The 26,810-nt window shown below is 42.7% G+C and overlaps 1 protein-coding gene across 2 annotated transcripts in view; it reads right to left on the reverse strand.

The window, feature by feature from the left end:
* Positions 1 to 7,608: 7,608 nt before the first annotated feature.
* Positions 7,609 to 26,810, reverse strand: part of Dpy19l1 (dpy-19 like C-mannosyltransferase 1) — a 95,855-nt gene continuing 76,653 nt past the window's right edge. For both annotated transcript variants that reach the window (XM_052754984.1, XM_052754978.1), the window contains 10 exons: positions 26,126 to 26,227; positions 24,056 to 24,127; positions 22,142 to 22,191; positions 18,372 to 18,396; positions 16,984 to 17,103; positions 15,593 to 15,767; positions 14,835 to 14,934; positions 13,643 to 13,768; positions 10,161 to 10,350; positions 7,609 to 8,859 (listed from right to left, as the gene is read on the reverse strand). In XM_052754984.1, the coding sequence (XP_052610944.1) occupies positions 10,194 to 10,350; positions 13,643 to 13,768; positions 14,835 to 14,934; positions 15,593 to 15,767; positions 16,984 to 17,103; positions 18,372 to 18,396; positions 22,142 to 22,191; positions 24,056 to 24,127; positions 26,126 to 26,227 (927 nt within the window). In that variant the 3' untranslated portion in view covers positions 7,609 to 8,859; positions 10,161 to 10,193. The remainder of the gene's footprint in view (positions 8,860 to 10,160; positions 10,351 to 13,642; positions 13,769 to 14,834; positions 14,935 to 15,592; positions 15,768 to 16,983; positions 17,104 to 18,371; positions 18,397 to 22,141; positions 22,192 to 24,055; positions 24,128 to 26,125; positions 26,228 to 26,810) is intronic.

Here is a 26,810-nt window from a genome sequence, read left to right on the forward strand (position 1 = left end):
CAACAGATGCTGTCAGAGTTCCTGATCACTGTCAGATTTCCTGATCATGCCCAGCCAATGAGGGACAACTACATAATGCCACCAGATTGGGACACAGCTTGGGTGCTGAGAGGAGAGTATATAAGGCCTTCCCTGTTATTGAATAAATGAGTTTGCTGTTTGCTTTCAACTGACTCCTGGTGTCTGTGACATTGACACCATGCCTTATCACCCCTTCCCCCTAGGAAGGCCTTAGGATTCAGCAAAATGGGTGGGTAAAGTTGCTCCCAGATGCTATAAGGTTATTAAATTGCCTAAATATTTTTGGATTATGACCATTCTGATGATTAGTGTTAACTGTCAATTTGATGCAACCTAGAATCACTCAGAAGATGAGATTCTGGACATGCCTATGGGATTATCATGATTTTATGCTAAGTAACATGAGAAGACCCATTTTAATTGTGGGCTGGACTATTCCTTGGGAAGAGAATCATCATGGACCATATAAAGTGGAAAGAGGGAGCTAAGCATGCACTGGTTCCTTTCTGCTTTTCAACAGTGGATACAATGTGACCAGCTAGCTCTGGCTCCCACTGCTGTGACTTTCCTGCCATGATGGACTACAACATGGACCTATGAGGCAGAATAAACTTCTTCCTTAAATTGCCTTTGTCAAATATTATGATCATAGCAACAGAAATGGTCAGTGTTGCTGTAAGCTTTGGTCAGGAAAGTATAGATTTGTAATAGGTGATTGTTGCTCTGGAGATTTATGACTGGTCAAAGTGCTAAGAATAACTGAATGGTGGAAGTTGTGTGTTGGGGAATATTATTTTAAGATGTGTTACTTTTGTTTATGTTGCATTTGTTTAATTCTGTGAAGCTGTGTTACTCTGCCTGTTTAAAACACCTGATGGTCTAATAAAAAACTGAACATCTAATAGCAAGACAGGAGAAAGGATAGGCAGGGCTGCCAGGTGGAGAGGAGATATAGAAGGAGGAATCTGGGAGAAAAAAGATAAGTAGCCAGAGAAGGAGGAGGACTCCAGGTGCCAGTCACCCAGCTACACAGCAAGACAAGGAGTAAGAGTAAGATTTACAGAAGTAAGAGAACAGTAAAAGCCCAGAGGCAAAAGGTAGATGAAATAATTTAAAGTTAAGGAAAGCTGGCAAGAAACAAGCCAAGCTAAGAATAGGTGTTTGTAAGTAGTTGTTCTCCAAACAGGACACCACTCACACCCCCTCAAAGGTGTGGGGACCATCATAGAGGGTCCAGAAAGAATGCAAGAGCTGGAGGAAGGGGTACAGTGTGATGGAACACTATCTTCTTTGCATTCCTGGACTCTCAGCTGTGAATGTGAGAGTTCCATCAACACTGTCACAGAGGAGAGGGAATCACAAGGCCCATCTTCCCATAAGATTATAAATGCAGTTAATGGTTGCTGGCAGCAAGGAGACAAATTTCTTGAGTGATCTAGCCTCAGGTTAAGTTATTCATGCTCCTGAATGCAACTGCAATGGAAGTCTGAGTCACAAAGACAAACACATGACAAAAGGGCAACTGACAGGGAGAGCAAGAGGAGGGAAAAGGGATAGAGAGTTATGTAGGATGGATATGATCAAAATACATAGTATACATGTATGAAAATGTTAAAAATAAAAAACCCAGTAGCAGAGGTGAAATACCTCCCCATAGGTTGTTGACCACAAATGCTTCTGATGAACCTAAAATAATACAGGCCAATTGCCCCTGATACTGGCTGTATACCATAGCTAGGTGGTAAGACTCCTTTATTGTTCAATACTTTGGTTGAAGGACATGCAGAAATCAATTTGTAACTGAACTAGAAGTGTCCTCCCATGTGGGAGGCCAGCTCCCACTTTTTTAAAGGGTTATTATGAGGAGAGAAAACTAAGAAATGTTTAAATAGATAGCGGAGATAAGACAGACAGAAACACAGGATGGCCTCGAGAGGACCTGGATCAAATTCCATCAGCCCCTTCTGTCTCTTCCAAAGGGCTTTTTATAAAAATGTCAAGGGGTGGAGCAAAAAACCTCCCCCTTGCCAGATCAAAGCACACCATGCAGCCAAGTGCAGACCCTTCCAAACACCTGGTAACTATGCACATGTTCAAGTCATACCTTTTTGCAGCCATGTTGTGTAAATCAAGCTCAGATCTCACTAGAAAACCTCTGTGGGTTCCCACAGGTCCCCCTTCTTAATATAATGAAAGGCCCCTCAGCCTCCCTAGATGGACTGTGCCTGCCCTAGGTCATCTTCTTCAGCTAGACAGAGATACACTATCTGTCAAGCATATTCTGTCTTAGGTCAGAAGCTAACAAGAAGAATGTTGCCTGTCTCTGACTACCAGCTTCTGGCAGGAGAGGGTACAGAGTTTAACTCAGCTCTGACTCAGGTCCCTACTAAGAGCTTGCAAGCATCTGGAACAACCCAGCAATCTCTAGGGCTGTGACACCCCCAGTAAAGGAGAAGAGAGATAATAAAGATGGAATGTCCTTTTAGAATGGGTCTAAGATGTCTATAACAGCCTTAGCTACGCCAAGCCCTTTTTTAAATCAATAAACCCTTGATGCAAACACATCAAATGAACTGCATCAAACTTAAAGATTTCCTTAGCTTTACCAAACCATGGTTCATTAATATCAACATAATTCTAGTATGAATATTATTATACATATTTACAACTAGCATGAATATTGCTGTACATATTTACAATTCTTACAAACTTACATTCAAAAGCAAACTCTCTAAAGGACTACTATGTAAACTTTAGCAAACATCTAAAAGAGATCTCTTTACAGAACTATGTACATTGTCTTTAAACAAGACAGAGAGTACATGAATCGTGAGTCACCACAGTAAAAATTACAGGTGAACTCAAAACTATTTCATTTCTGATATTTGAAGTTCAGAGTCAGTTTTGATAACATCCTTAAAGTTCCACTAACAGTTTGAAATCAGTCTAATTCGTCAATGGCTCTGGAGCCTTTATATCCAACTCCCTTGGCCTCAGAATTTGGTGAGTGCTGCTGTTAAGGGGCTCTAACACTCAGGACAATGCCACTCCCCAACCTTCCCCACCAGGCCCTTCCATCTGATCTTGTACCAACAGAAGTGCACACAGTGGTGGATGATCACCAGCTGGGGGGGGGGCTGACCCTTTACTCATTGCAGCTCCCCTGAGTGCCACAATTCAAACAAATGCTACTCCCTGCTATAGCAGCACTTTATGACAGTCCTTCCAGTGAACCTTGCTTCTGGGTGAGGATGGTCGCCATAGTAACTGAGCTGCCTCTCTGTTCAACTAGTAGGACTCAGGAACTGACTCTTAAAGGGGCCACACATTAATTTGCTGATAGTAAACAGAAGCGGTGTGGCTCCAGGCTCTATTTCATTCCTAAATGGTGACAAGACCTTTGTCCCTTCAGCAGTCTGGGGGACTCCTTAGTCTCCTGCTTTCCTCCAACTGCAGGACAGGACATCAATATCAGGAACATTGGTTCTGTTAGCAGTTATGGTGTTATCAGAGCTGACATTTCTCTGTTCCATGTATTGCACCAAGTGCTCAGGCAGCCATGGAGCTTCATTTGGTGACTGAGGGTACAATTCCTCCCTCTTAATTCTTAAAGGTGCATCTTAAGACTGCCATCAGCTCTTTCAATGGTGCCTTGTCTATGATAGATTTCTATTAGCCCGATGTGTCCCTCTTTTGCATCTCTGGCACAACCCAGGTTCCTTATTTGCCCTTAAGTTTTTTTCCACACCCAAAGCACCTTCCTGGTGTTTGGAGCACTCTCCCTTGCTTTCTAAAGGGTCTCAAAGATGCTTTAACATTTTAATTGCCTCCTGGCAGGCAAACTTTGTTCATCTATTTCTAGTTCTCAGAAGGTAAGGCTAACAAACCTCGTGAGAAAAATGACATTTGGGCCTGAAAAAAGTGGCATTTTTAACTCCTTAAGTTGTTTAAAAGGAATTGGAACATTCATTCACATTATATTTCACTGGGCATCTTGCTGCTCTATTATGGGGAACATTTTGAAAGCCTTGTCTAGACTTACCCTGACCTAAAAGGGCTCTTTTTTCATGGTCTGTATTCATACAATCAAGATTAAGCTTTTGCTCTTTTGCCATGGGAGGTTTCTGTCCTCCCTGAGTTTGTCTTGGGACATCTGCATTATCCCTTGACAGGTGTACCACCTCAATCAAACTTCCCACCTGGCATTGTCCTCGGAGTGAGTTGTGCCTGCCCACATTCACAGACCAGCACTTGGCATCAGGAGAGAGGACCACTCAGGGCTCCCACCACCACCTCACTGAGTCAGTGAAAAAACAAGAGTACTTGAAATGAGCATTTCAGAGAGATTTCCTCCTCAATAGATCTCCTTTGTCCCTGCTTGTTTCCTCCCTGCTACAGACTCCCTGATGCTGCCTTGTGTTCTGGGGGTAGAGGCTTGCATCCCATTTCTGCCTTGTTTGTATGGCCAAATGCAGCCTCAGCATTTCCTGTGCTGCCACTGCAGCTACTACTAGAGACTTAGACCCTGCTCTTTCAGTTGTAGGGAGGATTTCAAAGCCTCTGCTGCTTTCTCCATGCCAGGGCTCATCCCACCCAGTGTCTTGTCAGCCAGAAGCTTTCCCCCAGGTCCCACATCACCTCTGCCATGACTCTGGCCTTGAGGATGCTGCCTGGTGACCCCAGGGACCCCAGTGTCCCTAGAATGCACTCAAACTCAGAAGTGCTTGCTCCCTGGCCCTCTGCTAGTTGCCTCCCAAATGCTGGCTTGAAGAGGAAACACAGCGCTAATAGTGAGGGTTTGCAATGCTCCAGGGTTTTTTTGTGCTAGGGCAATTATGGGCAGCTTTTCCTTTCTGATAGATGGTCCCTCAGGTGAGTCTAATTCTGCCCCTACAGAAGTAAAATGCGACCTGAAGAGCTTCCCGTTTTTAAGTAAGAGAAATTACTAAGTTTTTCAAGCCTTCCAGTTCCTCCCTTGTCTCATCCCAAAACTTCTGTTCTCTAAACTTGGCTTCATGGCCAAGAGAGAACTGACCCTGATTATTCGGTGCTGTAAAGTGTTTTCAGGCACTTCTGTAGGAGCAGACGGTTTTGTCTCACCAGCGTATGCCTCAGGGAAATTCCACCATGTCTCAGGGCTTAGATCTAAGCTGTCCCACATTAATGCCTACAAGCTGAAAGCTTCCACAGGAATCTTTTCTGGCCAGTTTTCCTCATAGTATTTTTGCATTTCAACTCCAATTCTCCCTGAGGAGTCTGCGTCCAGAGTTCCATAGTTGGAAAACCAAGGACACAGCTACTCTATGAACTCCAAGAACCTCTGTACTTGTTGTATTCCACCTCAACCCCTCTAGTTTTTAAACTTTCTACAAGTGAATCTTCAAAGATCTGCTTACTATTTCTCTGCTCCATTTTGGCATTAGGGAAATTTTACTCTTACTCTAAGTTCCTTCTCCAACATTCCTATACTTAACCCTATATTTTTTTTTATCTAATTTTAATAGAAATAAAACAAGAAACCTAGACAGAGACACTCGCTGCAGCCTAATCCTTTCTATATACAACTTTTGCTCCCGAAGAATAAAATGCTGCCCTTACTTTTACTACAAAACCAGACATGTCCAACTGCATCCTGAGAGGTACTTTCCTACTCGTGCTTAACTTCCTCCATACCCAAGTAAGTCCCTGTTCAGGCACCATCTGTGGGAGGCCAGCTCCCACCTTTTTAAAGGATTCCTATGAGGAGGAGAGAGGAATAAGAAACATTTTAGACAGAAAGATAGAGAAGAGACAGAAACACAGGATAGCTTCGAGAGGACCTGGATCAAAATCCACCGGCCCCTTCTGTCTCTTCAAAGGGGCTTTTTATAACAATGTCAAGGGGTAGAACAAAAGACACCCCCCCCCCCCCGCTAGATTAAAGCATACCACACAGCCAAGTGTAGACCCTTCCAAACACCTGGTAACTATGCACATGGTCAAGTCATCCCCTTATGCAGCCCTGCTGGGTAAAGCAAACTCAGATCTCACTAGAAACCTCTTTGGGCTCCCACATTCCCGCTGGCAAGATTTTATGGTGCTGGAAGATACTGTGCAAGCTGTTGGTAGGGAGAATGCTCCTGTCCATGCCCATGGCCCTCGTATACTACAGGGCTGAGCTTCTGGCCAAGGCAGGCCCAGTGGTGCAACAGTGACAGGCTGTTGAGGAAACTGCTTCACATGCCTGGTGCTGCAAGTCTAGTCAAAAGCCAGGGCTGGGAAAGGTTCTCGTGGGGAAGCTCTTGCTAAATGGACACAGTCTAGCTGTCAGTTTGCTTCTGAATAGGATTATGCCCATGGACTAATGCTGCAGTTAGTGGATCTTCCTTTTGCACTGGGCTGCAGTTACTACAGAAGCTCAGGACTGGTAGATGTCGAGACTAAATGACTCCTGAATGCTAATCCATAAATGGGGCATTTATATCCCTGCCTCCCAGGTTTAGGAACATGCGAAACAGGAAGGGGAACAAACAATGTAAGAGATTGGGGGTGGTTTACAACATGGAACACCATCTTCAGGACCTAGCAAGGCCACTACACCCTTCAACTCTTGACAGCTGTGACCACTGACAAAACCTACACAAAACTGGACCCATCATTTTGTCATGGAGTGGGGAGGGAGGACTACAGGGCCCACCTCTCCCTGATTACTTAGAGGCATTAACAACTGCTATGGGAAGGGCTCCAGAGGTCCTACTCACCCCTGAAGATCTCCAGGCAGTTACTAGGCTGGCAAAGGGACAGTTTCTTTAGTCTTTAGCCTCTGGGAACTGCCCGTGCTCTTGTAATCAATCCCTCACCCATGCTCTTAAGAAGTTATAAACACATATAAATATGCTGAATCACACACACATAAAAGACATCAAAGTAGAAGGGGACATTTTTGGAAGAGGAAAGGAATCAGTGAGAGTGGAAGGGGACAAGGGAGTACAATGGAGGGGTGAAAGTGACCCAAACATATTCATGTATGCAAACGTCAAAATGACATTTTGTATGTATAATTACTATATGCTAATAAAAATGTAACTCCTGGGGTCCCCATCTTAGACCAGCCAAGTGAGAAACTTCTGTGGAAGGGCCACTTGCAGACTTTGCAGGTACCTCTGATGGCCACTACTAGCTTGAGAACATTATTCTCCACGAGATGTCAGAATCAAAGTGCAGCTGTGTTAGAAAGTCAGTTCTATATGGATAAACACAACTAAACTGCCTTCCTTCCGAGCAGGATAAACAATAATGCACACATATATGGACTATATTTTGAGGAATCTTTTATAGCAAATTGTCCGTGGTATAATGTATGGGGAAAGCTGTCAGCAACTCTAATTATACCAACACATATGTCCCTTGCTGAAAAGGACAACAGAACATGTGTGGCTTTGACCATACACATAATAAAGTTTTGGGTGATTCTAGCTCCCACCATCAACAATGGGCCCTGTGGTGACTATCCTTTTTCAAAGACCAGTCCATGGCCAGCTGACTAGAAATGAAAATGTGCACGGTCACAGTCAGGGCGCAAAGGAAAGCAGAGGGCAAAGAAACACATTGTGCATTTTCATGTATTTTTTATTTAACATATATAGTACATGTAAACAAGGGGCATAAAATTCATAAAAATACAATACTCCTATGCAGTTATCACTTTATTTGAGACACATCTTTTTATGTTCTCCTTAATGCTATTGGCCTACTTTAACAGCACACACTTTCTGTCAGGCATTTTAGAGGCTTATTTTTTATGGAAGTATTACCCAGCTTTTTTTTAAATGTCACAATAATAACTATTTCAATCGCCTCCTGTCTTTCCTTACTTTCCTCACACTAAAGCAAAAATATTTGTAAATGCTAAAAATATGCAAAATACTGAGCTTTAATGCTGCATTGTCAGCTACACAGAATCTATTACTGCTCCATGTCGCCATAAAAGTGTTTATGCCGCAGAGCACCGGCTGCTACTGGATGTGCTGGAGGCTAAATGTGCAGTGGACCCCCAAGGCCTCTGTTCCAAGCTGACTTGCCTAAAATACAAGCGGAGCTTGCTGGTGGAGTTACATTAAGAAATACTGTTACAAAAGGCTTCTGCAAAGAACTAATTTAGACTACTTTTAATGTTTCCCAGCATGTGAACTGGCTCTAATAGTATTTTAATGTTTTGTTTCTCTGTACAGAATTTCCAATCATTACACATGAACTTATTATGAAGGGAACCGTTAGAGGGTAAGGATAGAAAAGAACTTTAAAAAGGTGATTAAAAAAAAAATCTAACTGCTGTATACACACACCAGCCATCTGAGGCTGCAGAATGAGTGTGGACGAGCAGGGCGTGCACACACCCCCCCTCACACCCATGCCCACTCTTTCCCTCCAACCTCAACAGCCCTCTTTTCACTTCCTTGCATTATTGCACCATCACTGAAACTCCTAACCCACCTATCTCCAGCCGCTTCCCTATTTACTGAATGGGTGAAAGCTTATAAACAAAACTAAGCTCCAAGTGAGGAAGCACAGTCCGAGTGTTTGACACTGGGAATGACAGTCCCTGGGCAGCTCCAGGGAGGGAGACCCTGGGAGGTGAGGCTGGCTCTGGGGACAGTGAGGCCACACTCAGTCTCACATGCTGTCTTTTGCAGGTTGACCAATAAGAGCAAGCCTGCGCTTCCCCCAGACAAGCTTGTCCTTGGGCTCTGGTAAGAAGGCAGAAAGAGAACAGCTCTTCTGTGGCTGCCAGGAGTGGGCACCAGAAGCCATCCCTGAGGACTCCGGTCTCAAGGGCAATCCACACTGAGGTTAATCAGCCTGTGGTCAATAAAGAGAAGACTGTAATTAAATGTGTAGTCAGCCATGGTCACAATTTGCTTAGAATTTAAAACCTGAAAACCATTTCTTACAACAATGAAGATCCATGGTTTTGAAGAATCCCATTTCACACAAATTAACTTCTAAGAAACAAAATTTATATAAGAAATTCAAAGCATGTTTGGAAATTTTTCAAAAAACAAACAATCAAAAAAAAAAAAAAACCAAGGAAGAAAAAATGGGGAAGACTGAACATACTCATTCCTCATACTGAATTTTTTATTTTAGGTAAAATTATAAGGCTTAAGGCTTTGTCTTATTAAAGACAGGTAATTTTGAAAGCAAAATAGAAAAACTATTCTATTATTATTATTCATTTACATTTTGACAGAAAAGTTAGTTATGTTTTATTTTATCTTAATAGTAAAGAAAAATTTCCATATACTACAGTCCACCATAAGCTATGTCTCTATATATATTAGGATCTAGATGCATCATATTTGAGGTTGTCCAAAATAGGTTTTCTTAAGACTGTAATTAATCATGAAAAAATTTTAAATGGATTAAAAATATTAAAATATAATATTTGATTAATACTAAAAATGAGAAAAATACACATTTACTAATTTTTTTAACCAAGAATAAGCATTTGCTAATCAACCTAAAGACAAGATAGCATTTATTTTGGGGGAAAAAAAAGTCTGTGTGGGAAGAGGCAGATGCCACATGGCTGGGAACTAAGGAGCTGTTCCTCCCACCACATCCAGGAGTCTGGGTAACAATGGGCAGGAACACTTGATTCACAAGCGCCATACAGAACAAAAGAGCACCAGGAAGTAAGATGTGCAGGTGACCCAGAGGCCAGCTGCACCTGGACTCATGGTGAGATGGGCTGACAAGATTGGGACAGAGTCACCCGAGTGTCCAGAGGTAAGACCAGGAGGTAAGTAAGAAGCGAGGTGGGTTAACAGGCCCTCAACAGTTCAGAAAGAACTATGTTTTCATATCATCTTCATCTTTGTCATGACCCATGATGTATTTCTACACAGATGGCTTTGTTCACTCTAACACAAATATTTAAATGAAGTACAAGCATATACTCATTTGCATAGCAAATTTTAACAGGTGCACTGAAACAGTAACTAATTGATCTGATGTAAGTCATTTTTACAATCAGAATGACAAATTGACCAAATAAAATGTTTTCCATTTGAAAACAGTTACTTTGAAAGACTTTTAAAGGTTTTGCAATCTGAGTTAAAACGATACAGGACTTAGTGGCAAAGCAGTAAAGCCATTACTGATGTGGTCTCTGTAGCCGGGGCACATGGCAGTCATTCTTTGATAACTTCTAGGACTTTGTAAACGCTGTTCTGGAACACTGTGGTGAAGTGAGGCTTGGACTCCTTCACCAAGATGTTACACAGGGGTGTTTTCCCAGCGTTGGCTGGATCCTCCACATCCCAGATTTCAGGCATGCTGCACCCAGGCCTAGAAAAGTAAATGCACATGTTAAAATCAATGCATGTTATCCAAGTGCACACAGCACAGAACACTGCCCACGCACCTCGTCTCAGTTCAGCTCTCCTACTTATATTATATCTTTTAAAATCTCATAATCCTTTATTTTTGTAAGCTGCCATAGCTCCCCTTTTAGGACATGGGAAACACAGCAACAGGGTATATAAGGACAGACATACAGAATACAGGACAACAGCTCAGAGGCCCTGGGAAGCTCAGCCTCGGCTACTTGTCAAGAATGTGTTGTCATAGTTACGTTCCCTCAGTTGGTTCCCACCTATGTGAAGGGGGAAGATGCCCATGCACTGGTTTGAGTTGGTTCACACTTGTGTGAAGGGGGAAGATGCCCATGCACTGGTTTGCCACTCAGAATGTGCAGATTGAGGGCAGTTAAATATCTACGGCACCAGGCACAATGCACAAAAAGTATTAGTTTTAAAGATGATGAAATTTGCCTAGTTCACAGGGAAGGTGTATCCATTATACTCTAAAATGAGTCAATTTAAAAGAAAGTCTTATTGTGATTGTATGGGAGGGGCACATCAAATAAACTGCCAATACACCCACTCCAAGCCATGGTTAAGGCTTTAATTGTAGGTAAAAGAGAAAAAAAATGTCCAGAATCCAGAGCAGAGAGAGAAAAAAGCAGACTGGACATGGCTGGGGCTACCTATGAGAGGAACAAGAAGAGTAAGAGCAGGAACAGTGAGGGAATAGTTACTGGGCTGGGACACCTGGGACACAGGGTAGAAAGAACAGGAGCTGAGGAGAAGGGCCAGGATGCTCCTGCGGACTTTGAAATGTCTAGCAGGTGAGAAGCATACTTGTGAGAGGACAGTGAGGGACCGCAGGCACAGCATGGGCTTTGGTATACAACCACATGTGCATGCCAACAGAGGCATATGTCCCTTCCAACAGAGGTGAGGGAAATGACTCTTTTTGGCAGATGTGAACTGGTTTCACAACTTCCTGAGTAATACTGGCTTTTTAAACCACCAGAAATCCTCTGACAGCCCAGTTTGAGCTCATTTCTGGATATATGGACTTTCTGAGACCTGTAGTGGTAAGCTTACATCTTAGCTAAATGAATAATTAAATCTCAAATACGATGTACTCCCCCGCCCCCGGAAAAATCAGGGACTCATCATGTGACCTAGGATAGCCTTAAACATGTAACCTTCCAGTCTCAGAGTCCCAAGGTTTGAGAGTACAGGAAAATTAGGATTACATGTATGCTACCATGCACAGCCAATAATATATTTTACAAATAATAATGTAAGTAGATGGGCATGGTGGTGCACACCTTTAATCCCAGTACTTGGGAGGCAGGCAGATCTCTGTGAGTTCAAGGCTAGTCTGGTCTTCTATTTTTACTTGCTTTGGAAGATCTTAAGAAAAAGAAAAGCTGGTGCTGGTGGCACAGGCCTATAATCCCACCCACCTCTGAGGCTGAAGTAGGACTATCTCAAGTTCAAGGCTAGACTGAGCAAATTACTGAGATGATATCTCAAAACAAGAAAATGGAAAAAGTGCTGCTTTAATAACATTCATGAGGCCCTACATTCAATCCCAAATATAAACAATAAAAAAAGAAGAAAAAGAGAAAAAAAATTACAGAAAGTTGACCATGGCTGTTTTGTCATAGTTACTTTTCTTTCTATTTTTTCCCTCCCTTCCTTCCTTCCTTCCTTCCTTCCTTCCTTCCTTCCTTCCTTCCTTCCTTCCTTCCTTCCTTCCTTCCTTCCTTCTTCTTTCCCTCCCTCCCTCCCTTCCTTTCTTCGTTCCTTTTTTTTCTTAATGAAAAGAAAATATTTCTAGGAAGTCCAAGTTCCATTTATTCTTATCCTTTGTGACTATCCAGTCCAACTTTCACCACTTGGCAGGTACATCCATTAGCCTTGACTATCATTTCTCAGAGCACTGTTTATGGACATCAGCATCTAACTATCCTGCTAGAGCTCTGACCCATGTTCCCACTCACACACAATAAACGGGGCAGTTCTGTGTTGCTTTCAGAGAACTGAGGATATTATGGGATTCACAACAGTACAATGTGCTGTTTTCTGAGTCATTTGCACCTTTCATAGCTGGTAGTTCCGAGCTACGAATTACTGAAGGCCTCTCTCCTGGGTGTACACTTTGGTCCCTTCCCACTTTGCTGCCATAAGCCAACACCATACTGGCCTATCTCCCTTTTGTAAATGTTCATTGTGTACAAGACATAATTTTTCACTTTGCTTCCATATGATTAACTGCCAGAGAGCCTACCAGTGACAGCCCCCACTTAGAGGTCCCAGTGCACCTTTTTGAATAGCCTTATTAACATTGGATGCTACAGAGCAGAACTCCTAGAACAGTGGTTCTCAACCCATGGATCATGACCTATGAGGGTTACTGAATGACAGTTTCATAGGGCCACCTAAGACCATCGGAAAATATAGATATTTACATTACAATTCATAACAGCAGTAAAATTACAGTTATGAAGTAGCAACAAAAATAATGTTATAGTTGGGGGTCACCACAAAATGAAGAACTGTACTAAAGGGTCACAGCATTAGGAAGGTTGAGGACCTCTGACCTAGAATAGTAAGGCTGGGCTTTTGGTTTCCACCCTTAAAGTTCTCACACACATCAAGGTTGAACTATCACCACACTTTGGGTGGTAGAGAACATGACAACTGAAAATTCATAAACCTACTCTTGGTTTTCCAGAGCCCAACACACTGGGGAAAAGTAAAGGGGCAAAGAACTGGCTTAGGAGCCCCATCTGTCTTTGTAACACCTGCTACTGGCATTCTGCAAGTCCCCTCGGTGGCCAGCCCCATCTTTCACTAGCATTTGTGACGTTGGACACAGTAGTGTATGTCCATAAGCCTAGATCCTCAGAAGGCTGAATTAAAAGCATCAGTTAAGGACAGCTCAGAGCCAGGCTGGACAACAGAGCAACATTCATTATTAAAGGAAAAAAAAAGGTTAAAAAAAAGCATCGGTGAGAACCTGCATGATTTCCTTCTCAATATAATTATTTTAACTTTATTTAACTTCCATTGCTAGAATTAAGGAAAGTTTTCTTTGAAAATGTAAAAGGTTATAAAAACTCATCTACAATTACCTATTTAAAAATGGGTATATTTTAGTTTTAGGCAACATATACATGCATATCACTATTTAAAAGTATATTTCTATAATGAATAAAAAGGTCTGATTATGTACAGGGTGTTGACTCATACTATAAACTATTAATTGTATGGATACTCACTTGGATCTTCTTATGCACCATGATTCTTCTAGAATGTAGTAATTCACTTTCAATTTCATCAATTCCTTCTTCACTTCTTCAGCTGCTTTGCGGCTATACATCGAATACACAATTTTTGTTCTGGCTCTTCAAGAAAAAAAAAATAAGTAGGCAAACAATCTTTCAAGACTAAAAAGGATACAATCAACACTATCTGGAAGCAAGCATGGCATGGAGCGAGCACACTCCAGAAGAGGAAGAGGTGCAGACACCCTGGAGGAGTTTGCAAGGGGGTCAGAGTGAGCAGACAACTGGAAGGCAGAATTCGCCTGTGGGGCCTAGAAGAAGGGGCGTGGTTCTAATACAAGCCCACATTTCCAAACTCTGTCTTCTCTTTGTTCATTTGCTTTTGTTTCTAACTGTCCAGCAACCCTGTTTGCAGACAGAGCTGAGAGCAAATACCCCAGCAATGCTAAAAAGGGCCAAGGGCACAGCCCATAGGCTCCCCACTTGACTTCTAGATTTAAGAAAAACTCACTCTACAAAATTGCTTTGGAAATTCGTTCATTGAAATGGATTTTTTTAATGGAAAAGCTTTTTATTTATAAAATCTATACCCTGCTGTTATGCAAAACAATATACTAATAGTATTCATCTGATCATTTGGGAAATGAATAGCTTTATCTCCTCTAGGAAGTACATTGATATTAAATCTTCACCTATTCTAGGAGAATGCAAGGCATCATTTATGGGAAAAACAAGTCTTATGCCATCAAAAAATATCTAAGCTCATTACAGCAAACAATTTCATAAAAGCAGAGGAGAAATCCCACTGAATGATTCTCTTCCAAATGACTCCTCAGATTTCAAGAAAAAGGCCTGTAAGGAGGAGGCTTTACTAAAAACCTTAAACTGGAGTGTAGGACAACTGTGGATGACGGCATGAGGAGGCCTAGCTATCTTGGACAACTGATCGGATTTTCTTTCTGCGGAACAGGAAACAGCACAAAGAAAACAGCTTTGCTGCACCACTGAGCCCAAACAGTTCTGTTTCTATCCCAGCTATCTTAGTTCAGCATCTCCTTCCCCATGAATGACTCTGAAATAACCCTGTTGACCCTATCTTCTGTGAAACACTCCACTCTTGTGGGTTCCTCACTCGCGTCCATCTGCATGAGCACTTGCTCTTTCCCCCATGATCCTGCACACTAACCTCAGACCTGCATCTTCATAATGAGGGTGGTTCACCACAGGCCGCAGAGCAGAGAGCTTCACACTCGCCATGGTGGGCATGGCGCCTGCAAACACTGCATCTGGAAGCAACGACATGGTCTCAGGAACACGCTGGGCAAGCATCAGCAGGGGTTTCCTTTGGGATAGCCCAGCTATGTCACAAGTAACAGAGCTGCCTGGGGCCCAGGGGGGTCACAAGTTACAGGTTCAAGGGCAGCAGCAGAATGAAGCCAGAAGCTGGCAGAGTGCAGATCTGCAGCCAGGCTTGGGGAACAGTCATCGGCGCTGAGGAGTGCTTATCACCTTCCCTTCCCTTTCCTTTCTTTTCAGTATCTTAGGGAGCAGCATCCAACTGACTAAGAACATTTCCCAGTATCAAGTAGCTCTGAGAGTCAGCCACTTCACACTGGGACAGTAAGTTTCCATAGGGACACGTGGATTAAAGAGCATGTCACCAGTGAGTGGGAATGGAAAGGCTATTACTGAAATTCTATTAAGGGAAGAAACATAACAAAATCATGCTAAATGTAGCACCTAAAACTTTGGAAAACTTTTATAAATTTAAATTTACTAAAATAGCAAAATAAATTACTAAGGTTATATAGACTCCCCCTTTAAGCCATGTAGCCAGTAGTAACAGATCCTTTAAACAAGGATAAGATTTTGTGGTAACATATAAAATTATGGAGGAAAAGAATCCTGGCTAGATAAAAAGTAACAGGGTGTCCTTGTTTTTACCTGGTTTTGTGCTGTATCTGATCCATTCTATGAGCTCTTCTTGTGGTAGATTGCTGAACTCCCCTACAATGTTCCACTGGGTTTGTAGGTTTGCTGAGCCTTGAATGGACATTGCTGCTAATACAGCAAAGACAACAGTACCAGGATGTACTTTGCCAAACAGCCACCCAAACAGCTGAAATCACAGCAAAAACACCGGTCACTGTCAGGGCAAAGCAGTATGTTCCAGGACGAAAACCATCCTGAGGAAGAACTCAACCCGTGGGAGGGTTAGAGGTTAGAAGACAAGCTCTGTGGAGCCTGCTCTCTCCTTCCACCTGACAGGAATTCCAGGCACTGAGTTCAGGTCACGGAGTCATCTTGCTGGCCAGCAAACAGTCCTTCAACAATGACCTTTAGCATCAAAACGATTCTACCCAAGAGGGGCAGCCCAAGAAGCATTGCAGGAAGAGCCAGATCACCTGCTTGATTTAGGTCCAGCCACATAAAAATGAGAGCCCATTTATAAGTGGGTTCAGGACAGGCTAGGGACACAGCTCACAGGTAGAGCACTTGCCTATGAGCCTGTGTTTGATTTCCAGTACCACAGCAGGAGCAAGCTTAACCCAGTGCAGAGTCCTAAGTTCAGTACACATCAGTGGGATGGGAGTCCAGATGGAGGACTTGCTACCAGCTTTCTTTCCTGTCCCAACCCTGCCTAAAGGACAGAAATGAGGGAGCTGGGGCCTCTCTAACACAGTGTGTGCATGGTGATAGGAGCCTGGAGCCCACACGGCAGTCCACACTAAGTAACAGCACTGTCCACTGTTCTCTTCTGCGGGCATCCCTGCCTGACTGGGAGCTGGATATCAAGCTTCGTGAACCTCGTTGCAGTTAACAGAGGCGATGCTTCTGCACCTTTGCGGGCTGACTGAAGAGACAGCAGTACCACAGAGGAACGAAAACCTCTAAATATAATTACATGACAGATAAGAATAAATAGTCAAGGACGATTAAACTTGAGAGTAAAATTGGGGACATACATACAAATGTACATACCACAAAAAAACATCCTAAAACTTGATCTGAATAAGACAATATAATTTGAAAGATAACTTGAAATCCATTTTTAGAAATTCTGTGATATAAATATTAAAAAAATTCTATAGTTGAACTATAGTACTTTCTATCAGCACCTGTACTGATTATAGGTGACCCAGTCTGCAGTGATTTGGCACCTGCTGTTTGCCAAGGACAGTTTTACACGGCAGAAGAGCAGCCATGATCAGCATGGGCCATTGGCTTTAGGAAGCTGTGTACAGAACCAGAGGAGAGCTGCAGTGGAAAGGAAGGCTGCCAGCCAGGGCTAGTTCAGGACCACCTGGTAGCACTCACCGTCCCTGCCAAGTTACCTGTCTGGAGCAGATCAGGGACGCCATCACACACATGTGTGGTGTCAGGAAGAGCTTCAGCCGCATGATCAGGACACCGAGCGCTGTGTAGGCTAACAGCTGCAGAGCGTGGTAGACCAACTGTAGGGAGGGAAGACAGGGGCCCGTGTCTACCATCTGTCACATCAAGAATATACTGTTCATCTGGACATGCAGAAATGACTTCCCAAATGACTCTACGTCACAGTTTCACTAATTCTTTGAGAACTTCAAATGAGGCATTTTGAACACAATCATTCCCCACTTCTTCCTCTGGCACCTCTCAGATCCACATCCCCAAACACTTCACACCGTAACTTTGTGTCCTCCTTTAGAAAACAAACAACAACAAAAACCCAGGGTCCAATTTGTGCTGCCTGTACATACACATATCCACCCCTCCCTTCTTCCCTCCCTCCTCCACCTTCTCATGGCTTTGAGAGCATCTTCTGGAGCATTGTGGACCTACCAGGGCCACATCTTTAAAGAAAACTGATCCTCCCTCCCTTAGCAGCCATCAACTGTCAAGAGCTTCTCAGTTAGGGATGAAGGCTCAGAAGCCCCGCCCCGTCCATGCTAGAATGCAGACTGCCTGTGCAGGTGACCACATCCACTGTGTGTTCAGGACTGCAGGGGTCCTATCCTGTCCTCCCTGACTCCTGGCTCTTACAGCCCCCCCCACACACACCCCATTTTCTGAGCTGGGCCCTGGCTTGGTAGGGGGAGGGACCACACAGGTATCACCTGCCTCAATCTATGGGCATAGAGAAATGGTTAAAATGTACTGTCAGGCTGCCTCAATTTAGAGAGTTACTGAGTCAAGCCTTTGTGCAACTGTGCTCATAGCCAAGCCTACGGTTCACACAGCCTGATTTCTGGATCTGCCTTTCTTCTGCCAGGAGACCAGGGCACGGAAGTGGTCAGGGGAATGAAGGCCACTGCCACTCAACCACACTGCTCTACCCTGAGCTGTGTGGAAGCTGACTGGTCTCAGGAAGGTGGGAACAGAAGCCAGTCACACCTCTGAAGCTTCAGGACAAGGTGGGTGGAGAAAATTGTGGCATTCCACCATGAAATGGCACCTCACACACCTGCCTCACATACACTGGGTTCTAGAAACCGCTATTATTGTAAGGACTCACTCACAGACCAAAAGTGTTTATCATTTCAGCAAAAGATCACCCAATCAGCTTCTAACATTCCCCCCACCCCCGACACACACACACACACACACACACACAAATACATACCAAAGAATATTGAAGATAAATTAATGATAAATGTCAATAAACCTAGATATCAGGAGTATAAAACAGAATCCACAAATATATATAAAAATAAGTAAAGTCTTAGTAATGTTAAATATTTACCTCTCCATGATCAAATTGGTGTTTTCTGAAATGGGAGCAAAATGACTCATTACTGAGGCACTCACTTCCTTTATTTGTTCTTTTATCTACAAATATGAGCTTTCGACAACTTCTATAGTATCCCCCCAGACACATATCAGTAAATCAAAATAACTGCAAGTCTTAGCCCAACACTAGTGTACAACCATTTAAGACAGTTTGTTTTTAAAATGGCAATGTGTGTTTGACTAGGTACACATTTACTATGCCAATAATCATATGGTGTGCACACCAGCTCACTCAAGGCACCAAGTGAAGAACTCTGAGGCCTTCATAGCTCATGTACCTGCTTCGTGCCCTAGTGAGACCTGAGCTCTACGTACCACTGCTGTAGTAGAGATGACAGGGCCACAGGAGCTGCACGCGCAGTCTTCTCAGCACTAGGGGTTTAACATCAAAACAGAGCTAACATCTGCCCTTGCTTTGCTTGAACGTGCTCTTTTTTTAAAAAATCTGGTTATGTGCTTAGAGACTGACAAGTCCTGCCCTCATCTTTCCTGGTCCTCCATCAATTCCCACAGTAGCAAGAAGAGCAGTTATAGAAAGGGCCAGCAAGCTGTCTACTCCTTTGCTTCAGTCTAAAACGGATGAGGTCCCTCTGCAATGCTCTCAATCCATCATCTGCAATGTAGCTCCTCCAATGACCCCACTTCTCTCCCTGGACAGCTACCTCCTCCTTGTTCTCTCCTGATTGCAATGACCTGCTCATAGGTTAACTGACCCTAAAGCCACCAGAGAAGCTTGTGTCCTACACCAGTGCCCATTCCGTGGTCATGCCTATCCCACTGACTATCTTAGAGGAGACAGGGCTCACACTTGTTTTTGGCATATCACCTCACTTCCCCTTCCCCATTAAAATGGGACCTGCAAGAGTCTAGGGTATGAATCTATCCATCCATCTCTTCAAGTTCACTGAGTACTGAACACACAGGAGACAGACAGAGGAACAACAAAACAAAACAAATCCGTATCCTCTCGGTTTATAGGTAAGTCAAAGAGGGAAAAAAAAAAGGGCAAATAAGACTTTGTCTCCCAGTGGCTAGAACTGTAGAGAACAGGAAATGGTGTACCACACAGGAACATGAGTACCCAGAGAGGTACATGCTCCTCAGTCTCATCCACACTGAGTGATACCTGAGTGGGGTCTGAAGCAGAAAGACTGAGAGACCCAGGGGGCAAAATGCAGACAGGATCAAAAGGTCCAGTGTAGGGAGGTTCTGCTGGGCCAGCCATGAAGACAGCATGCTTGGAGAAGAGAGAAGGCAAAGACGGAGGGGAGTGGTTGACGGGAGGTGAGGGGTCAAGTGGCAGTCAGGAGGCAGTAATCCAGGAAGGCAGTGGTGACAGGGAGGTAAGGGTGGGCAGGAACAGCCGAAGTCTGGATATGATTCTAAACAGGACAACGACAAGAGCCCCATACTGTTAGGGTAGGTATGGACCTAAGAGCAGAGCCAAAGCTCACAGCTTCTGAGACCATCTGCTGGGGGAGTGGAGGCGTCAGAGAGGAGAGACAGATCTGGAAGCTTTCTGACAGAGAGAACACTGAGAAACTCAGGGCTGTTCCCAAGGCTTGAACACAGATGAACATCTGTATCAGTGATCATCCTCCCCAACCCAGGCAGAACACAATCGGATCTGGGAATCTAGTCTCAAAAGATGTGTGTGCGTTGGTTTCAGCAAATACACAGGCCAAGCAGGAAGGAGGTGGAATGTCCCTTCACTCATTCCAAGCAAAGACTCCCTCTCTGTTTCCTGAGCATCCAATGTGTTAACAGACTACAATCGTCCGTCATACCCACAGATGGCAAGGAAGCCAAGCCCAGCACTCCTGCCAGACTAGACGGGCCTGCACTCAGGATGACCTCAAAGCTGATGCAGTTTCTACGTGAGGGCACAGTTACTCTCCTTTATCTCCAGGGCCACGAATAGAGCATTAAATGGTGATCACATCCAAATTAAATGTAGCCTTTTCTCTTCCCCTCTCTATTTTATAATGGCACGACTTTTGTTCTTATGCAAAATGAAATGTCAACATGCCATTCCCTTTTCCACAAGAGAGCTTCAACCCTTCTGAACTGAAAACCTCATGAAGTTTAGGTTTTCTGAAATTCCCTCTGTAGTAAAGCTCTTCTTGATGAGGCAAATCTCTTTTTCCATGAAAACTTTTACTTTCCTTTTCCAGAGTTGCACACTATGGTTCTAACTTTGAAGCTTTTCCTAACTCTTCCAAAAATAAAAATAAATACCTCAGATGAAGAGAAATGTTGACATTATATACCAGGATAATTTCCCCTTTCCTGTTTATCTACACAGGTATGAGCAAGGCACAGTTACAGCCAACTGTTTCTAAATGACATAAAAGATTTTCCCATGTGTTATCAGAGCTTCAAAGCTCAGTGTAAAGGTGAGGAAATTCAAATTATAAAAGAAAATGCACAAACACACACACACACACACGTATAAGTTAAAAGCATAGTTGTCATATATGTATATTATTTGATTTTTTAAAAAACAATCCAATGATGTATGATTGAATTATTCCCATAAAGATGGCAAAACATTTCACTTTATACCTGGCCCATAATGCCATTCTGTACTAATACATATTTTGACCATATTAACTTTCCTCATTATACACAACACCATGCTAAGCAAACTTTGACCATTGTCTCCATCCATGTGAACACTTCCGGAGCATGTACCTGTACTTGGGGAACTGTTGGCTTGAAAGGCAGGCCCACTGTATGGCTTCCTGTCACAACCAACTACACCCCATTTCTCCCAGTTATGCAGGCACCAGATATTACCAATTCTTACTAATCTGTTAAGTAGAAAGACTTTAATTGTATTCAAAATGTCTTCATCACCAAGACTGTAGGCCTTTCTGAGCCTCTATGAGTCATATGGGAATATTCACCCTTTCAACTACTACTCTTTCCTATTGGCTATGGAAAGAGTCAGGCTGTAAGGGAGAGCAGGAAACAAATGGGCAAAGGGTTCAACTCCTGCAAACCCCAGAGACAGGGACAACTCCCCATTGTTGAAGTGCACAAGAAGGTCCTAGGGGCACAAGTGTGGTGGAGAAGAAACAGGCAAACTCACTTTTCTTGTGGTCCCTTTTCTGTGTCTTCCATTCATTGTCTCAACACTTTCCTATTCATTTTTCTAGGTTCTTTATGTGTCCCTGGCTGTCATCAATCCTGAGTCACACATCACAAATATTCACTGTAACTGTCCTTTTCCTTTCAATAATGCTTCTGGCAACATTTATCAAACTGAAGTACTTCTGGTTGATGTTGTTTGTCAACCTTCCCAGCGTAGAAGTGTTGTATCCTGCTGAAAGGCCTTTCACTTCTTCAGTTACAAATACGTTCTCTCTGTCAATTTCTAGGTACATTTGCTTACCTATGTTTTAAAACTGCTTCTTAGGGAGTAAAAAATAAGGAAAGGATCTAGTTTTATACTTCCCTATTTCTCAATATGGCAACCTATTGGCCCCCAAACAGAGTAATTAATTTTCTCTGCTGAACTGGCAAAGCTGTGTCCCCCCAAGAAAGGGGATGTGGGGGGCCATGGTCAGGCTTCTGCGGATGAGAACTGACAATGATACAGGAAGGGCAACGGTGACAATGGAAATCAGCACTTACGAAGTGTACAACATGTAAGCATAGAAGTATATACTGCAGCCAATAGTCAATAAGTGGAAGTAAGAAAATTAAGTGCATATTTACCTTATATGTGTCTGTTGTTTAGCTACGACACCCCACATATCACTAACAATCTGAAAATGGATTTTTAAAGACTTTAGAAAAGCTGTTATAAAGAAAATAAATGTTAAAACTCTTAATATAAATATGAGAGGTATGGAGACAAGAGATCACTCAGAAAATAATAATTTCAAGATTATCTTGTACTAGCACAGTCCTTCAATGTGTCTAATTTAGCAGTCCTATTAGGAAAATTACAATACCCATTTAGGACATGAGCAATGCGCTCAGGAGGATGAAATGGTCTTCCTGAGGGGATAAACATTAGGTGGCTCTGCTGGCCCTGACTCTCCTGCTCCTTCCCACCCACGGAAGTGGCAGCCACTACCTCCCTTACTCACACACACAAACGGCACAGGGGCTCAGAGACAACATCTTGCACACGCCTTATTTAACCTTTGGAGGAGGCATTGGGTTGCTGCCTGAGGTTCTAATACTCCCCTGATTGGTCTTATGCATCCTGGTCAAAAGTCCTATCTCCAGGAGTTGATCATTGACCATATTTCTAAGGCACCAAAAGGAACATAGTCTTATTTTCCAAATGGTAGGCTCTTAAATATTTTAAACTAATTTCTCAGCTTCTACTTGAATCTTTTGCTCTTTAAACTAAACAATGTCGCTTCGCTCATCTGACCTACTATATTCCATCACATCTTGCCATCAAAGCTGCAGTTTTTTGTTTTGTTTTATTGAACAGAGTCTCATCTCACTGTGCAGCTCTAGCTGGCCTAGAACTCACAGACATCCACCTGCCTCTGTCTCTCAGGTGCAAAAATTAAAGGCCTGTGCTATCATGCCAGGCCACTGTAGTCTGAATAGGTTCTTGACAGTCAATATCTGATCATTTTTGAGGATTATGATGTCTGAATCAATGCAAAAGTGCAAGGCAGGTGCAGCACCTGGCACACAATGGAACCGAGTAAAGCGGCAGAAGCTGAAGCATGCTGAGCGCCACGCTGAGGACCAGCAGATGTCTGGTACAGGAGGAGGGAGCTGAGACAGTCTGGGGTGACAATGGGCACAAAAGGAGCTACTAACAACCTGTGATCTTCCAAGGCAGTGTCTGTCTACCCCATGGGTCACTGGCTGAGTAACACATCAAAATATGCTGTGGGGAAATAGTCTGGGGGAGTACAAGGCACAGTACAAACACAATGTGAACAGTAACCACAGTACAGACTACCCCACCGATAAATATGCTGTGTTAACCCGAATCACTAGAGATCAATAAATTGTTAGGCTTTGTCATCTCTTCTTCGATCGCAGGCTAATCTCATCTCTTAGGTCTCATGTAGTTAGAGCCTTCACAAGTTACTTAAGAATCAGTTCCACACCTGCTTTTCTTCACAGAAGATTGATGTTTCTCACGCCTAGTTTACACAAGGGCTTAGAATTTCACTATCAATGCAAAGTTGGAGCATAAGCAAGTTATCCAGTTCATCAATATACTGCAATTTCCCAAATCTTCTATTGATTAATAATAAACCCCATTCAGGAGTAACTGCAAACTGCTCATCTATCATATAAAAACAGCTAAATATTAAATATTTTTGGAAATATTACTTAGCATTAAAATCCAGCCAATAATAGACAGGTAGATCAACTTGTATCTCAGTCAATTATGACCTCTAGACATGACTTCCAAAACACAATCGGAACCTAAGCCATTCATTTTTCCTGGGTCTATTTTAGGCTAGCAGGGAGCAGAATATCTTTAAGATTTGTAAGTATTCATCAAAGGCCGTCAGGTAAGAAAATACAGAATGTTTCAATAAATCAGTACAAAACTATCCTATTATCGTGTAGCCAAATATCCGTAAGTACTATACAAAACCGAGAAGATGTTTAATTGGGAAGCGCATCCCGTGGCGAGCGCACCTTTCGAACAATCGCAGTGAACACGACGAGAACAACAGGGAGCAGCAGTGTCTTCGTGTATCTCAGTGGAGTCTAAAATTGAGGGGTATTTGTTAGAAGGAAATGTTTTAGCCAAACAAAACTTCTTTTCAAATGATGAAATGGGTGAATTTCTAAAAGCATAAGTAGAGAAATACAAACATTCATCAACCAAGAGTTGAATCTATCCACTGACTCCCATCACTGAAATTAAAGCATGTTTCCATAGAAACACATTTCACCAGTGCTGAGTTGAAAACACTAAAAATACAGTCCCCAAAACTCATGTGAAAGGCAACAAGAGAGTCTTCTCTTCACACACTATTTGTCTAACTGCAGACCTCACTATTCATCCCAAGCAAACAGTACATATCTACATGGAACAAGCTACCTTGTGCATTTTATGTATATTCTTTCCCATTGTATTTCTTTTTCTTCTACACAAATATACACTGGATAATGACTGATGTTTACGAAGATAACAAAGCTAATTTTTATATTTCATCAACAGATACATTTATAAAAATGTATTTAGTAACACAGTCTTATGTACCTCTCAGTTATCTCCCTACCTGAGCCACTGTCGGGATGTGGCTCTTTCACTTTTGTGAGTCAATTATAGGAAAGATCTCCTCTGTTTACTCCATTACATGTTTTAAGCATCTTTCCGGGTCAGTTTGAACTGTTCCGGACTAGCATTCAAGGTTTGTCTCTTTCCCTACTATACTGATGTACTATAAAAGGAATGCACTCCCTCAGGTGACAGACACTCAACTGCCTCGGCAGCACTGTCCCTGAGTTCAGATGCACACGGAGACAGGAATGGCACACCAGAGCCTGGCTTTCTGTTGAAGCTGAATGACATCGTGCCATGCCTCAACACACAATTTATTTTACTAGACCTGGCAATGACCACTCTTGGGTTACAGTAGCATGCACGATGTTCTCAGTAGTCTCCAGCCCCTCCTACAACATCTCAGGTCTCTGCTTATATTTACCTTCTATTGTCTTTACCACTTTCTTGAAGGAGTCTTCATTTACCATAAACCGGTATTTTAAGGCCCTACAAGGTACTCTTCCTTTGATTTTTCTCACTATCATTTGTATAGTTTTATCAGCTATTGTGTATCAACATCATAAATAGGATGAACGAAGACCAACACGCAGTTGGAGCTGTCAAGGCACACTTGACTAGGAATAGATAAGTCTACACTGAAGGCTGCTTACCTGGCACTCAGGACATGGAATTATCAGAGTGGGATTATAGGAGCAATAAATATGTCAATAAAGTGATGGCCAGTTTAGTATATTCCTACACATATGTAGCCTCAGAGGAAAATGTATCAGGTGCAAACAGCAATATAGGAATTCAACATGGATGGTGCTTCCAAGGCTAATATAAACATGCTTGTTGAAACAAACTACCTCATAAAGTATTGAAAATAATATTTCACTTAGGAGATCAAAGCACCTTAGTATGTGAAATCTCATTTTGTCTTCACAATATCTGTTTGCAATATACTACTAGAAACTAGTAGACTATATATAACACAAAGAATAGGACGTGTTTGTTCAAGACCATTAATTCACATTGCAGGAGTCTGTCTCACAATCCACTACCCACTCTCAGGTTTTCCTATAAATATCAAATATCTGAATCAAGTTTTCAAAGGAGAAATGTTAATATGAAAAACCTGTGCTCAATGATATTTAAGTGCAATGAGATCATTCAAATATCGACACAGTGAGTGGGAGCATACAAGCCTGAGAACCTGACTGAACTGTGTAATGTTGTCTCTGAAAAGAAGCAATTGGGGAAATGTCTGTGCTCACCCATCCAAGCACTGTGGGCATTCTGAATGCATATTTCCAAATTACCAACATGGAAAAGGTCATAAATAAATATACAAATGGGTAAAGCTTGCATTAAGTTGCTAACTTCTTCTTCTAAGCTGAGATAACAGTGCATGCAGACCCTGAAACAGCATGGCATCCTTTATGAGAAAGGGAAGGGCTGAAGCCAAGGGAACAAAATTGGAAGTCAGAGCTTACCTCCTTTTCCATAAAGTCAAACTCTGCTGCACAAGTATATAGTAAAGTATCAAAATCCTTGTAACTGAAGAATTTTGATGTTAATAAGTTGCCAATATGAGCCTAGAAAGAAATAAAGTCAGGAATCATTATACTAAGCCAAACATTATAATTATGCATTTTAATCTTAACAGTATCTAAAAATAGTTTCCACTGTATGAAAAAGTCCATTGTTCCAAATCTGGGCTTTTATGTTAAAGAAAGTTCTGTTCTTCTGTTCCTCCAACCTCACAGCTGTGCCCCCTGTTCTGCCAGCAAGTGACAGCTCCCAAAGCTTCCTACCAATGTCTACTACCGCCCACTCAACAATGCCCAAGGCTTTTACCCTTGAGGTTTTCTGTTCATGGTGCTAAACCTGGTAAAACAGCTCCCCAGCCTGTTTTCTTCTGCTAGACTTCTTCTAAGCTAACAGTGCACGAGGATCCTGATACAGCAGGACATCCTTTATGAAAAAGGAGAGGGCTGAAGCCAAGGGAACAAAATTGGTGCTAAACCTGGGAAAACAGCTCTCCAGGCCCACCTTGCTCTCCACCAGGCGGTATGAGCCCAGGAACTCGTAAGGTTTCTGACAACCACATAGGAAACCAGTCTGGAGTACTGAGGGAAGGCCGATTCTCAATTCTGAGAAGGGACTTAGCAGACAGTT

The sequence above is a fragment of the Peromyscus californicus genome, unplaced genomic scaffold (assembly GCF_007827085.1).
Source record: "Peromyscus californicus insignis strain IS unplaced genomic scaffold, ASM782708v3 Scaffold_11__1_contigs__length_118956290, whole genome shotgun sequence".
NCBI classification, from domain to species: domain Eukaryota; kingdom Metazoa; phylum Chordata; class Mammalia; order Rodentia; family Cricetidae; genus Peromyscus; species Peromyscus californicus.